The 15,917-nt window shown below is 37.3% G+C and overlaps 2 protein-coding genes across 2 annotated transcripts; both read right to left on the bottom strand.

Moving 5' to 3' along the window:
* Positions 1 to 5,874: 5,874 nt before the first annotated feature.
* mmd (monocyte to macrophage differentiation-associated) lies at positions 5,875 to 11,030 on the bottom strand (the record flags this gene model as incomplete). The annotated part of the gene is made up of 7 exons (XM_083896973.1): positions 10,668 to 11,030; positions 8,772 to 8,853; positions 7,668 to 7,828; positions 7,365 to 7,439; positions 7,152 to 7,253; positions 6,165 to 6,234; positions 5,875 to 6,078 (listed from the first exon to the last, which is right to left on the bottom strand). The coding sequence occupies exons 1-7, from the start codon at positions 10,691 to 10,693 to the stop codon at positions 5,875 to 5,877; spliced, it is 720 nt and encodes a 239-aa protein (XP_083753099.1). The 5' UTR covers positions 10,694 to 11,030.
* Positions 11,031 to 15,376: 4,346 nt separating this feature from the next.
* On the bottom strand, positions 15,377 to 15,679 carry LOC310933373 (small integral membrane protein 36-like; the record flags this gene model as incomplete). The annotated part of the gene is made up of 1 exon (XM_083896850.1): positions 15,377 to 15,679. The coding sequence occupies one exon, from the start codon at positions 15,677 to 15,679 to the stop codon at positions 15,377 to 15,379; it is 303 nt and encodes a 100-aa protein (XP_083752976.1).
* Positions 15,680 to 15,917: the final 238 nt, after the last annotated feature.

Below are 15,917 nucleotides of genomic sequence, written 5' to 3'. Positions count from 1 at the left end.
TGATAGTTAAATATCGTGATAATATCGTATTGTGACTTAAATATTGTGATAATATTGTATCGATACTTAAAAATCGTGATAATATTGTATCGAAGCATAAATATTGTGATATGTATTGATAGTTAAATATCGTGATAATATCGTATTGTGACTGAAATATTGTGATAATATTGTATCGATACTTAAATATCCTGATAATATTGTGTCAAAGCATAAATATTGTGATAATATATAGATACATAAATATCGTGATAATATATTGATAGTTAAATATCGTGATAATATCGTATTGTGACTTAAATATCGTGATAATATATCGATACTTAAATATTGTGATAATATATTGTGACTTAAATATTGTGATAATATATCGTAACTGAAATATCGTGATAATATCATATCTGGACATAAATATTGTGATAATATCGTATTGTGACATAAATATCGTGATAATATATCGAAACTTAAATATCGCGATAATCATATTGTGACTTTAAACGTGGGGCTGCGTTAAAACAGAATAAAACATGGATGTATCCACAGTACAAATCAAAAGTTTGGCCACGCCCCCTTCATTCAATAGTTTCCTTTGTTTCTGTAAATTTTTAATTTATCGATTAACACTAAAAACTATCGAAAAACTGTGTTAAAATGAACCAGATGATGTTTTAAAGTTTTCTACTTTGCTCTGATGTCACTTCCTCATCATCAGCTGTTTTCAGTCGACAGGTGAACGTCGTTAGAGTTCGTCTGTGGAGTTTGTTACAAGAAGAACAAGGAGAACATGAAGAATCAAGAGAAAGACAAGTTTTTACTGAAAGACGTGAATCAAGACGTCAACATGGACGATTTAAAGCTGTGATGAAACAAACTCGACTTTTCAGGTACGTTTAAGTTCTTTTATTTTGACAAAACTTAACTTTTTCAGGTTACGAGTTTCTTTATTTCTTTTAAACTGTCAACAAATCTGTGAAAATGTTGATTGTTTAAAAACAAACCTTTGATGTTTTTTATATAAAATAAGATGAAAATCTAAAAACAGCACAAGCTGTGATTTAAAATTTAAAATTGTGAACAAATCCTTAAAATCCTCTGCTCTGTTGATGCGTCGTTAAAGGAAAATTTAGTTTGATTTAGATTTTTAAAAAACAAACTAATGTTTCAATGAACTTTTTAAAAAGAAAGAAAAATATTGGAAAATATTAGAAACTGTGATTTTTTAAAATAAAAAAACAACAAAAAAAACTAACGTTTAAATGAAGAAAGAAAAACATCGGAAAATATTAGAAACTGATTTTAAAATTTGTAATTGTCAACAAATCTTTGAAAATCTTTAAAATGTATGGTCATCAATTTAACATTTAGTTATATTTGGGAAAAAATAAATTGCCATACATTTATTTTGTCAATTTATTCGTTAAATTTTGAATTATTTCGATAAAAAAAACCAAAAAAAAACTACTGTTTCAATTAACTTTTTAAAAAGAAAGAAAAATATTGGAAAATATTAGAAACTGTGATTTTTAAGATAAAAAAAAACTAATGTTGAAACGAAGAAAGAAAAAAATCGGAAAATGTTAGAAACTGTGAATTTAAAAAAACAACAACAACAAAAAACGTTTAAATGAAGAAAGAAAAACATCGGAAAATATAAGAAACTGTGATTTTAAAATTTGAAATTGTCAACAAATCTTTGGAAATCTTAAAAATTCATTGTCATCAATTTAACGTTTAGTCCTATTTCTATTTTAAAATAAATTTATGGCAAAAATAAATTGCCATAAATTTATTTTGTCAATTTATTCATTAAATTTTGAATTATTTCGATAAAAAAAACAAAAAAAAACTACTGTTTCAATTAACTTTTTAAAAAGAAAGAAAAATATTGGAAAATATTAGAAACTGTGATTTTTAAGATAAAAAAAAACTAACGTTGAAACGAAGAAAGAAAAAAATCGGAAAATGTTAGAAACTGTGAATTTAAAAAAACAACAACAACAAAAAACGTTTAAATGAAGAAAGAAAAACATCGGAAAATATAAGAAACTGTGATTTTAAAATTTGAAATTGTCAACAAATCTTTGGAAATCTTTAAAATTCATCGTCATCAATTTAACGTTTAGTCCTATTTCTATTTTAAAATAAATTTATGGCAAAAATAAATTGCCATACATTTATTTTGTCTATTTATTTGGAAAATTTTTAATTATTTCGATTTTTGAAAAAAAACAAACTAATGTTTCAATGTACCTTTTGAAAAGAAAGAAAAACATCGGAAAATATTAGAAACTGTGATTTAAAAAATTTGAAATTGCCAACAAATGTTTGGAAATGTTTAAAAATCATCGTCATCAATGGAACATTTTGTTCGTTTTTAAAATACATTTATGGCAAAAATATTGCAAAAAATTGTTTTTAAATCAACTTTTAAAAGAAGCCGTTCATAAAAAGGTCATAATTTTTATTGTCCCCTTATTTAAAAGTAAAATATTTGTTCAGCAACTTTTTAAAAGTCAATAAACCAGATGATAATCAGCTTAAAGTTCAGTTTTTATTCATTCATTCATTCATTTATACATTTTCTTTCCCCGTCTGCAAAAAGGCCTGGATCATAAAACACGTGACAAACGACAGAATATACAAACGTTTCAGAACACGCACACACACACACAAAGACAGTGGTTATTTAAAGACGTCGACAGACGACGGTTAGAAAAAAGTTAGCAGTCGTTCGGTGACGGGAAAAAAATGAAATCACAAGAATAAAGAACGTGTACAAAAAAACAAACGGAGAAAACACACGAGTGGAAATGTTGATACAGGACTACAGTACCAGTTTGTGTGTATATACACACACACACACACACACACAGTGTTGAACAGTTTCCTCATCTCGGCCACACGGTGTCGCCACTGCGCTTTCCTGAAATGCCGAGGAATGACTTTCTCACATTTTTAAACACGTCGACTGTCGTCGTTTCCCTGAAAACTGCACTTGGACTCGGAAGCAAAAGTGGAAAATAATCATAAAAAAATCAAAAATCAAAGAAGAAACGACCTCCGACTGCTTGTTCTCATGAAAGGACAGGAATGTAAATACTTTGTGGTCCAGAGTTTCCTTTCAACGATACATTTTCATTTTTTTTTTTTTTACTTTGGCAAAAGTTCACTTCCTGTTGTGACGTCACAGCTGTAGCTTCCTGTCAAGTCACCGCCTGGATTTAAACGACTCAAAGTTTGGTCACCGCGTGAGTAAAGCTCATGTTTTAGGACGAGAAAAAGAACAACGTTTACAGCTCCGACTTTATGTCTAAAACAGTGGTTCTCAAAGTTTTGATACCTGAGGGCCAATTTAGGAACCCAACATTGGACTGAGGGCCGCCAAAGAGAAAAAAAACTGAAAGAAATCCCATTTAACTATGGCGTCCAAAATTTGACAAAACCGACATACTATACTATGTTGTTCCAAAATTTTACAATATTTGGGGAAAAAAGTTTTTGGTCCAAAATTTGACAAAAACGTTGTACAATACTATGTTGTTCAAAATTGTACAATTTTTTGGGAAAAAAAATGTTGGTCCAAAATTTGACAAAAACGTTGTACAATACTATATCGTCCCAAATTTGACAATTTTTTTCAAAAAAAAATTTGGTCCAAATTTTGACAAAAATTACATATGCCGTACCAAATTTTAAAATTTTTCTCAAAAAAAATTAGGTCCAAAATTTGACAAAAACATCATACTATACTATGTTGTTCCAAAATTTTAGAATATTTGGGGAAAAAAGTTTTTAGTCCAAGATTTGACAAAAACATACTATACTACGTTGTCCAAAATGTGACAATTTTTTATCTTTTTTTAATTTTGTTCCAAAATTTGACAAAAACTTCATACTATACTATGTTGTTCAAAATTGTACAATTTTTTGGGAGAAAAAAATGTTGGTCCAAAATTTGACAAAAACGTACAATACTAAGGCGTCAAAAATTTGACAATTAAAAAAATAATAATAATAATAATTTGGTCCACATTTTGACAAAAATGACATGCCGTTCTAAAATTTGACAATTTTTTTCAAAAAAAATTCGGTCCAAAATTTGACAAAAACGTCATACTATACTATGTCGTCCAAAATTTAAACATTTTTTGGGAAAAAATGTAAATGCCAAAATTTGACAAAAACGTCATACTGTGTCACTATGTCATCCAAAATTTGATGACATAGTAAATACAGTTGTAGTTTACACTTATTGGTCTGTATCCAGTAATGTCCAATAAACATTTAACAAGCTTAGTAGCTCCTGGATTAAAACTATCAACTGTAATTCATTGCGGGGCCGACAGAAATGTTTCTGCGGGCCGCCATTGGCCCTCGGGCCGCACTTTGAGAACCAATGGTTTAAAAGGTCCAGTGTTCAACATTTTATGACGGTTGATTGGCAGAAATGTCGGCGTTTGTTTGTTTGTCGCCTTTAGCGTGATGATGATGATGTTTGTCCACAAAAACAAACAATTTCTTTGTTACGAGGAGCAAAGAAAACGGACAATATTCACATTTAAGAAGCTGAAAAATCTTGTTTTTAATCATGAAAAAACCCTCATGGTGTTCCAGTTGTAGTCGGAAGTCGGAATTTCCGAGTCTAAACATCTTGGCTCAGCCCCCCGTCATGGCCGCCACTCGTACAAACACTATTTATTTTTAAATCAGTGCGACGCTGTTAATGTTACGCAAAATACTGCACCACTCCCAGTTCCGACTTCCGTTGTAAACGGAACGCAGCATTACAACAATCTTTTCACGCTACGCTAAGTGAGGGCCTTGCTTTTTCCTAATGCCATTTCTTTTGGTCTGCGAAGGCCACCGTAGTTCCCCGACACACTTAGCGAAATGGGAGCGGTGACTGAAGGAGTCGCTCTATTTTTCTCACCACTAGATGTCGCTACTTCTTCCACACTGGGCCTTTAACACAGCGGTCCACCCACCTCCGTCGCAAAATACGCGATCTTTGCGGTGAAAACGGTAACGCGATGATACAAACGCGCGCTAAAGGCGAGCCGACAAAAGATCCGCGAGTGTGACTTTCGTTGTTGGCTAGGCAGTGTATTTCCATGAAAAAAAAAGGTAAATATCGCGATATTATCTCAGGTAGGATCGGACGAGGAGTTCTGCGACTGAAATGACGGCGTTTAGCACCTCGTGTCTCGGAAAACAGCAGCTGAAATTTCACGTTTTATTTACATACAGAAATGTCGGACTGGATCACAAAAGCAAGTTTCGCGTGAACGCAGATTTGTTCGTTAATGTTTTTTCGTCCACGAATCGCGATTAATTCCGCGTGCCGATTTTTCAGAGAAAAAACGACAGCGTCGCGACTCGGTTTAGTTTAAGTTTGAGTCGCCGCAAAACAACGTAAACGCGACTCGACGCTCGCAGCACCCCCTGCTGGACAACTTGGTAATGACTTCAAATTGTCCGTCGCTCTTCGAGGCTAAATATTTTGGTTCGAGTTCTGTTCCGATCTACTTTGCGATAGTTTTTTTGCGACGTAATCTGTCGTTTCGAACGACGCAGCAGGTCGCAGAGATCTTTATCGCGGGAAAAATGAAATATCGGACTCAAAAGTCGTGATAACCAGCCCGACACTAACGTGGAATGTGACTTTCTCTCTCTTTACGCGATGCAAAAAAAACCAAAAAAACCCGTCACCAAAATTTCTCAAGTAAAAAGTAGTTTTACAAAAACAGCTTTTTTTTTGAAGAAGAAAAAATTGTTCCCCCGTGTTTAGAAAACAGTAAACAGACTTTTTTTTTTAATATATATAGAGATATTTTTCGTAAACGTTTCAGCCGCCGCAGCTTCAGTCGGGGCAAGTTAGGAGCCGAGGAGGGCGTCGGCGCTGGGCACCTTGTAGAGGTATTTCCAGATGGCGTAGTAGTGCACGGCGGCGGCGAGCGCCACAAACACGTGCCAGATGGCGTGGGCGAAGGGGATGACGCCGTCGCACTTGAAGAAGAACACGCCGAGGCAGTAGATGAGTCCGCCGCAGGCTAGCTCCTGGAGGCCGTCGGTGTTGCTCTGCAGGTGATAAAAAAAACGTGATTTTTAAAACCCCGCGACAAAGAAAAGCAGGCGACGGCGATTCGGAGCGCGAGGAAAATTACCATCGACGTCACGACCGACGCCGGGAAAAAGCCCATCGCCAAGTAGAAGGCCAGCTCCACGACTTTATACCTTTTATGAGAGGACGGGAAATCACATGAGTGATGCAAATGTTATTTTCATAGTCTTTGAATAGTCAAATCATTCAAACCAAAACACACCTTCGTGTGAGTGTTTATTCAGCTTATTAAAGGTTTTTCTTTGCTCCACATAACAAAAGAAATCGTTTAAAACTTCATTATTTCGGTTTGAGGACAAAAACACGACGTCCGCTAACGATTATTTTCATAATCGATTAATCGTTTGGTCCATAAAACGTCTGAAAATGTTGATCAGTGTTGATGATTTCTTTGTTTATTATGGAGCAAAAAAATCAACAGAAAATAGCTGAAACTTGTTTTTACTCGTGACAAAAAAACCCTCATCGTGTTCCAGTTGTAGTCGGAAGTCGGAATTTCCGAGATCGCCCAGCCCCCGTCATGGCCGCCACTCGTACAAACACTCGTACGAGTTACTGCTCTTTAACAGTGCGACGCTGTTAACGTGCGAAAAATACCGCGTCGTTCCCAGTTCCGACTTCCGTCACAAATGGAACGCAGAACAAAATGTTTATGCTACGCTAAGTGAGGGCCTTGCTTTACGGGGGGAGGGGCGGGCCGCCATCTTGTGCCAAAACTTGCTTTAATTCCTTAAAAACACTCGGATCGATTAATCAATTATCGGATTGTTGACGATTAATAAAAAGAGTAATCGTTTCAGTCCGAGAGTGAACTATTTGACTTCTGCTGACAAAAAATTAGCTAAAATCTCCATTATTTCATCAGATTATGTGATTTCATGAAAATCGTAATTTGAACGTATTTTCACCAAGAAAAAGGTGAAGGTCATTCTTAATTTACGAGAAAAAAAAACTTCTCGATTCCTTGTGAATATGTTTACGTGTGTGTGTGTGTGTGTGTGTGTGTGTGTGTGTGTGGACGCAAACTCACTTCTCATGGTAGTTGAAGACGTAGACGGTTCCCGCGGCGGCCATGAGCCACACGAACCAGCGCATGTGCGACGCCAGAGGACCCAGTTCACGCAGGTTTAACCTGTGGACACACACACACACACACACAGACACACACAGACACACACAGACGAGGTTACACGACCGTGCGCGAGAAGAAGAGACGACAAAGCGACGACAAAAAGACGCTCACCAAGGTGTGTAAGAGGCAGCGATGAAGAAATAGATGACCACTCTGTCACACATGTGGAAACACTGCTCCATCGACCTGAAACAAACAAATGTGGTTGTTTTAATGTTAAATCTCTTATAACCGTCAGGATGTGAGATTGTCGCTTTTGAATTTTCTAGATACGACACACAGGTGTAGTTAACACGGAGTTTATATCTAAGTCTAAATCTAGTTTTTCCACTTTGTGCAACAACCAAACGATCAGTGACGGCTCAAATCTAGTTGTTGATGTTAAATTCCCACGTGTGCTCTTGTCCCGCTCACCTCATGTGGCTCCTCTTCCAGGTGATGATGTGGAACACGGTGGAGACCAGGAAGAGCGCGCAGAGGCCCATCCCGTACACCCAGGCCGTCATCCTCTGCCAGCCGTTGTCCGACAGACGGTAGAGCGACGCCATGCCCACGAACGCCGGCACGATGAGGAGCTGCAGGGACGACGGTCACACACGGTCGGCAGCAGATACTTACAGGGCTAACCTAAGTTCAGTAGCTAGCTAAGTGAAAGTTAGCTTGGTGTTTTATTCCAAGATAACTTTACTTTATACATATATATATATTAGAGCTGCAACTAGCGATTAATTTTTGTAATCGATTAATCTGTCGATTATTTTCTCGATTAATCGACGGTTTGGTCCATAAAATGTCAGAAAAAGTTAAAAAACGTGGATCGGTGTTTGTCAAACCTGGAAATGACAATGTTCTCCAATGTCTTGTTTTGTCCACAAACCAAAACGATTCAGTTTTAATGATTTCTTTTTTGTTTGTGGAGCAAAGAAACCAAGAAAATATTCACATTTAAGAACCTGAAACAATCAGAAATCTTTTTTTAATCATGAAAAAAGCTTCAAACCGATTAACGATTATCTAAATAGTTGGCGATTAATTTAGTAATCGATTAATCGTTTCAGCTCTAATATATATTAGTGCTGGGCACTAGGTTAACGCATGACACGTTTCCATGACGACGGACCGGAGAATGACCTATACGTCATGTTTACGTGCCGTGACACCGGAGTCCAGGCACCGTTTACCAGTTAGCTGCATTTGCCCCTTTAGCGCCAGTTAGCGTTAGCCTACAGTGGAACTGTAGTTTATTAAGGAAAAGAGCAGCGCTACAAATAACTAGCGTACCTGTGTAACTGCGTATGTGCGCCTCTGTTTTTAAAGTTTAGCGTTACTTTAGAGACTAATTTTAACAAATCGGGAGTCACGTAAACGTGACGTCACACGCGTCTTTTTCCGGTCAGTCGTCATGGAAACGCGTTAACGTTGACGCCGTTAACCACCGTCATCGCGCCCAGCACTACTATATATACATATATATATGTACGTGTGTATAGAGCTAAAACTGTCATGTGTGACACTCACAGCATGGGTGTAGCAGTTTGCAGCGTGCTCGTAGCAGGTGGGCTGGTAGCGGCAGTTAGCAGAGGCCCGTCTGTTCATGAACCTGAAACACAACAACAAAACAAAAAACATGTCACTATTTCACGTCTCCTCCTCACGGTGGCGCTGCTCAAATGAATGAGGGGAAACTTGAGTGGGAGGGGTGGGTGGAAGTGACCTGGCTGAAGAAAGACGGGGGTTTACGGCGAGATGACAGCGGAGAACGCTAAGTTAAAGAGATGCTACGTCCACGTTCATGACCTTTGACCTCTCTCTGTCTTGTCACAGAACTCTTGTATCGTGGTATTATTGCATCATGAGCTTCCCTGTGATTCCCAACCGCCTATTTATGAATAAGTGAACGATCGAAAACTCAAAATTTTATTATTTTCTCGAGTAATCGTTTCGTTTGGTCCCTAAAATGTTGAAAAATGTCGATTTGTGTTTCCCAAACCTCTCCAAACTTCAGTTTGAATGATTTCTTTGTTATATAGAGCAAAGAAATCTGAAAATAATCACATTTCAAACTTGTTTTAAGGGCGTATAAAACATAAAAGATTCCTTTGATCTGTACATGACTGTGCGTGTGTGTGTCATTTGGATTAAAGCAAATCCAATATGAATCACATCCTGAACTTTGACACACGAGGGACACCGTTCGAATAATACGAGTCATTTACTGAATATTTAACGACAGTTTCTTCATCATAAATCCTAAAAACATTGCGGTAACTGTGCTGAAACTAACAAACATTATCTCAATCAATCAACAAGTCATTTATTTTCTCGACTTAATCAATAAAACATTAGCTGAAAAACATATGATGTGATCAAATCTTTGTTTTGCCCACAAAATCAAAATGGTTGGAGTTTTAAACTTTGATTACACGGAGCAAATACACCAGGAAATATTTAAAATAAGACGATTTGTAAGTTGTTGTAATACATAATAATTAAAGCTGAAAATAATGTGTATTTATCATCAAATCATATCTTAATTTAGTGGAAACATGAAAGTATATATTCCTCAGATAATACAGCCCTAATTAGACTATACATAGAATTCATTTTCCCTTATAAAATATTCAAATTTAAAATCAAAGTCAGTTTTTATTGACTATAATAAACCAGCGTTCACCTAAACAGTCATTTTTAGTTCAACTACTTTTTAAAAATGTTTTATTTTGTCTTTATTACTTTCTTTTGGCTTTTTAATGAAATAAAGTCTCCACTTTTTATGACTTTTACGAGACATTGTTGTCTTCTTTTGTCTTAAATTGACTGTTTTGTCTTAAATACAGTACCTGTGGATTCTATTGTATATTAATATACTTATTCTAGTAATAAACCAGGATTTCTTAATCGAATCTATAGTTTATTAACCATGATGTGCAGACAACAACAAATACAGTTGGGTTAGGGTTAAAATAAACCACAAAAACAAAACAACAATAACACAAAAAACAGCTTAAAAATACTTAGCAACAGAAGTTATAATAATAATAATAAGACAATTTTTTTTGGCCAAAGCAAAATTGCTAAAATACATAAATCAAAAAAATTACCTAATAACCAGTGAATACTGTTTCTTATTAGACTAAAAAAGTCTTAAACTGAAGATAGAGTTCTATTATAAGTTATGATAAATGTTTGTTTGCCAGAGCCACAAAGGGACAAACAAAAACAAACTAATAATCTATATTATTGTTTGATTTTGAAGTTTCATAGTGTGTGTAACAGGTTAATAACTAACTTGAAAAGTGGTTTAAACTATGCAACACGTGGCTGCAGACAATTTAGGGTTAATACAGTGAATTATCATCTATAAAAAGTGTCACATAAATGGGATTAAGAGGCAGATTATGAGCTGTCACTCACCTCTGGTGGCTGTTGACTCTCTTCATGTCTCTGCTCAGTGAACCAGAGAGAACCGGGCAGAAAAGCAGCGAACAAAGGAGCCACAAAGGTCGGCTATTATTAGTCAAAATGAATCCAAAAATAAAAAAAAATCAAACACGAACAACCTGCTCTGACAAAGCGACGGAAACGGAAGGCCTAGCATCGGCTAGCTACAGCTAACGCTAACGAGCTAACTTTCATTTAAGGCACAAACGCAACACTCGGTCCCACTTCTTCTACACAGCCTCCATTTTAGCCTTTTTCTTAGAACCATTTCTGTTTCACAACCCGCTCGCTCGCTCACTCACTGCCGCCGCTTTATGGAGCTACAGGTATCCATGAGCACCGTGGGGAGAGGGGGGGGGGGAGCGTGGAGTGACCCCCGCAAAGCACACACCACAGCCGGGTAACGACGAGCCGCTGCCCGCGCGGAGCCGCCGGGGCTCTCCACACCAGTCTGTGGGCCACGCCCACAAACTGTCATGAGATGTTGACTGACGGTATATTCAGCCAATCAGCGGCAAGAAGCACCGGCATACTGGCCAATCACATATCAGAGGGGCGGAGTCAGTGAAGTTTGTGCGAGTACCATGAATTTATTCATAACTTTAGATTCTGATTGGATCATTTTCTTTGTGCTGTTATTGATTTTATTGGCTTTTAATTAAATAGTTATAATGACATAATTGTATATTTTATCATGTATTTTTTTTATAATTGCATATTAATATAAATAAACTATATATATATAGTTATAAAAATAACATATTATGTTATTATAGCTACCTCTTTTTACAGAAAAATGAAAAATACACATTTATATACTTGTGCAGTACTCAGGAAACTGAAGTTTAGGAGTCGATTATATTAAGTTATCCTGTTTTATTTGGATTTGGAGTGTTTATTGGCCAGGCTTCATAAATACATAAATAAATAAATAAAAGATTATGAATGAAATAAAAGGAATGTTGCTGAGTCACTGATTGGTGTGATGTCATTGTCGCACAAAGGTCAAAAGAACAAAAACCTGCCGGCCTGGTTTTCGTTCACCTCTAACGTAACTGCTGCACTTTGAAAGGAGCAAAACGTAATTATATAATCTCAATCTGACAAAAGCAACAGCAGTGCTGTGTAACAGGCTCCACTGGAACTGTGCAGTAGAGTAAAGGTGGGGGAAACCTCACCTTAGATTAAAAGAAGAGGCTTTGTGTGAACATGTGACGCGGCGCTAAACAGCTTTGTAATTGGTTTTACTCGTTCATGCCTCAATAGTTTTCACCTCCACGAGTCATAAAATGTCCAAAACACTGGAAATGATGTTCTTCAAACGTCTGGTTTTGTTCTAAAATCAAAATGATTCCATTTTAATGATTTATTTTTGTTATATGGAGCAAAGAAAACAGAAAATATTCACATTTTGGAAGCTAAAAAATCACAGAAACTAGTTTTTTTTATTATTATTAATATTATTATTATTATATATAAAACACCTTAACTGATTAGTCAATTAGACAATTATTTTAGTTAAAAATGAATCAATAATATCCTCATATTAATGAGAAAATTAGATCATATTACTGTAGAGATTATAATCCTCCATGATATTTAAGTTGTTTATTATTTAACTTTATTTTTTTTAAAAATTCAATACTGTATGGATGTTATTTATTTACGTATTACCAATATTTCATATATTTGTATTTATTCTATTTGTCTTTATTGTTTTTTTTATTGTATGACTGTTCTTTTTACCCATATTGAATATATTTGTATTAATTGTATTGGTAATGTGGCTGAGCAGCTGTCAGGCTGAGCCTGTAGCGTATCGTGCTCCACAGTCAAACACATGGCTGAGGATTAACGCGTTCACAGAAGAGCTCACTTTACACCACAGTCGCGCGTCGGTGAGGATCGATTTCCCCGGAACGAAAAACACAGTTTAGCGCCAGGAAACTTCTCTGTCTTTAAATATTTTAACGTATTTTCTTATTGTCAATAATCAATATCCACATTCACTGATATAATAAAAGTAAATCTTCTTCTTAAGGTTAGAGCAGGGGTTCTCAAAGTTTTGATACCTGAGGGCCAATTTAGGAACCCAACATTGGACTGAGGGCCGGATGTAGGGAAAACAAAACTGAAAGAAATCCCATTTAACTATGGCGTCCAAAATTTGACAAAACCGACATACTATACAATGTTGTTCAAATATGTACAATTTTTGTGGAAAAAAAACGTTGGTCCAAAATTTGACAAAAACGTTGTACAATACTATGTCGTCCCAAATTTGACAATTTTTTTCAAAAAAAATTTAGGTCCAAAATTTGACAAAAACGTCATACTATACTACGTTGTCCAAAACAATTTAAAAAAAAAAAAAAAATGTTGTTCCAAAATTTGACAAAACCGACATACTATACTATGTTGTTCAAAATTGTACAATTTTTGTGGAAAAAAAATGTTGGTCCAAAATTTGACAAAAACGTTGTACAATACTATGTCGTCCCAAATTTGAAAAAAAATTTCCCCAAAAAATGTGGTCCAAATTTTGACAAAAATGACATATGCCGTTCCAAATTTGACAATTTTTCTCAAAAAAAATGTTGGTCCAAAATTTGACAAAAACGTCGTACAATACTATGTCGTCCCAAATGTGAAATTTTTTTTCAAAAAAAAATTTGGTCCAAATTTTGACAAAAATGACATGTATGCCGTTACAAATTTGACAATTTTTCTCAAAAAAAATTCCGGTCCAAAATTTGACAAAAACGTCATACTGTGTCACTATGTCATCCAAAATTTGATGACATAGTAAATACAGTTGTACAGTTTACACTTATTGGTCTGTATCCAGTAATGTCCAATAAACATTTAACAAGCTTAGTAGCTGCTGGATTAAAACTATCAACTGTAAAACTGTAAATTAACTGTAATTGATTGCGGGGCCGCCAGAGATGTTTCTGCGGGCCGCCATTGGCCCTCGGGCCGCACTTTGAGAACCAGTGGGTTAGAGTATAGCATTTACGTTAAATAAACGGACGAGCATTGTGGAACCTCGGCGTTTGCGAGCGTTTGATTAGCCTCCGCTAAGCTAACTAGACCACCTCAGCGCGTAGCCCAAAAAGTTCCAGCACAGTACGTCTGGTCGCGGTTGTACTTGTTTTTGTCCGAGATGATATCGTAAAGGTAAAGTTGATGATCGTCGACGTACGGTCGGACACACGGGGCAGCATTGAGCCTCGTACTGTGTCGCACAGAATCGATTGAGGATTTAGCGTCTAGAAACATGGCGTCTCGCTGCTAACAGTGGCTATGCAACCGCGGCCCGCGACCATGTTATTTTACATGACTTTTTGAAACACTACGAAAATGAAACAAAAACTATTATACAGCGACTGGACAATGCAGGAGCACATAATATGTATAAAAAAGTGGATTTTGGGTTCATATAAACCCATAAATACTACACAGTGTCCCTTTAAAGGTGCATTATGTAATAAATCTAAATCAACTGGCCGTAAAATCCTCCTAATATGTCACAGAGACTCAGGAATAATGTTCATATAACAAACTGAACTCACCACCAACAACAACAATACAGACAAAATATTTGCATTAAAAAAAATATTTTGCAGACTGCAAATCATGTTTATGTTTTGAAATCATGTTTTGGCGTCATGTAGAGTCTCAGCTGCCGAGCACGGCCACGGGTTCCCAGTTACGTCAGAAAATGAAACCTAAAAGACCTCGGTATTTTGAATTTGAATGTAGTAACCGTTTTTGGCCACATTCTTACCTATGGCACCTTTAAGCTAGCTCAACCTTCTCAACATGGACCCCCCAAAAAGTTACCGCATGTCTCATCACGATTTCACCTGTTTTGGTCTGAATTTATACCTTAAAGGTATAATCGATTATCATCAGCATACAATCTGAGTGCAATACAATCCCTGAGTAACGATGGACGAATGGAGTCGTGGTAGACGAGGACCTGGATTAGAATTTTATGTAAGACCTTCAAGAAGTGAAGAAGTGCTCACGACAAGTAACGGTTAGCTACTTAGAGATTTTAGAGGTACTTTTCTGTTCTGATCAAATTACAAAGCTAGTTCCAGCATCAGGGATTAAGCCTCGATATTTGCGTCTTCAGATCTGGAACAGTTCACCTTTGATTTGGACCGAGATGCTGACGCAGCGATAACGGTTTTATCTCCTTGTGGCAGAAGATCAAAGTCCAAAGACGACAACGACAACAACAACAACAACGTGTGAAACTAGGCCACCGGTTTGTTTCTATTAAAGCTTAAGTACGCTGACTTTCCACTCCTCGGCGTCTTTTCTGCAAACTCTACGCTTAAACCCTAAAGCACCGCTCGACAGGAAATGCCCTCTTTTATTCCCCGCACTTTATCGGTTGTGACGTTTCGTCTCTAGAGCTGCAGGACTGCAGGCTTTGGCTCGAAAAAACCCTTTGAGCTCAAGTAGGGATTTCAGGAGCCACGACGACGACGACGACGACGACAACACACTTACCGTCCAAGCCTGGTCCTGCGGAGGTCAAACACCAGCATGTTTCCACGTGTGAAAAAACGAAACAAATAAGAAAACGTATGTACACGAACAAAAGGAAAAAAAAAAAACCAAGTCAAGTATGTACAAAGGTGAGTCCTCTGAGCGTTCCCTCCCCCTCAGACCATCGTGCTCTTCTTCTCCCTGAAGTCGGCGTGCGTCGGCTCGTGGTACGTCGTGATCATGTTGCTGGCGTCCCAGCGTCCCACCGAGGCCGGCGAGCTCTGCATCACCACCAGCCTGATGGGCGACTGCGTGGGCTGCGGGTCGGGGGCGTACTCCTTGGTGGGGTCTTTGCCCCGGCAGTCGTACATGATGCAGGATATCAGGAAGACCAGGAGCAGGATGACGTAGCTGGCGATGAGGATGCAGAGGTTCAGGGTGACGGGGTCGATCTCCTGGTAGTTCTCCAGAAAGCCCATGGTCGCTGGTTCGTGCCGCGGGGGGCCTGAGGAGCCTCGGGGTTAGGGTTAGAACGGGCGAATCAAGGTATCGAAGAGCGACGGCGGAGCGTTCGACAATCCTGGCTGACCGGAGGCTTTTCTCTATCCTCTTCAATCTGTCACTCGTCCACTGTCCTCCCCTCCCTCCCTCCCTCCATCCCTCCCTCCATCCTCACTCCCACCTCTCCGTTTCAGAGAAGCGACCGTGGATTCACGA

The sequence above is a fragment of the Microchirus variegatus genome (assembly GCF_963457635.1).
Source record: "Microchirus variegatus genome assembly, chromosome: 10".
Classification (NCBI taxonomy): domain Eukaryota; kingdom Metazoa; phylum Chordata; class Actinopteri; order Pleuronectiformes; family Soleidae; genus Microchirus; species Microchirus variegatus.
Note: the sequence above shows the minus strand (reverse complement) of the source record. Positions and strands in the feature narration are given on the sequence as shown.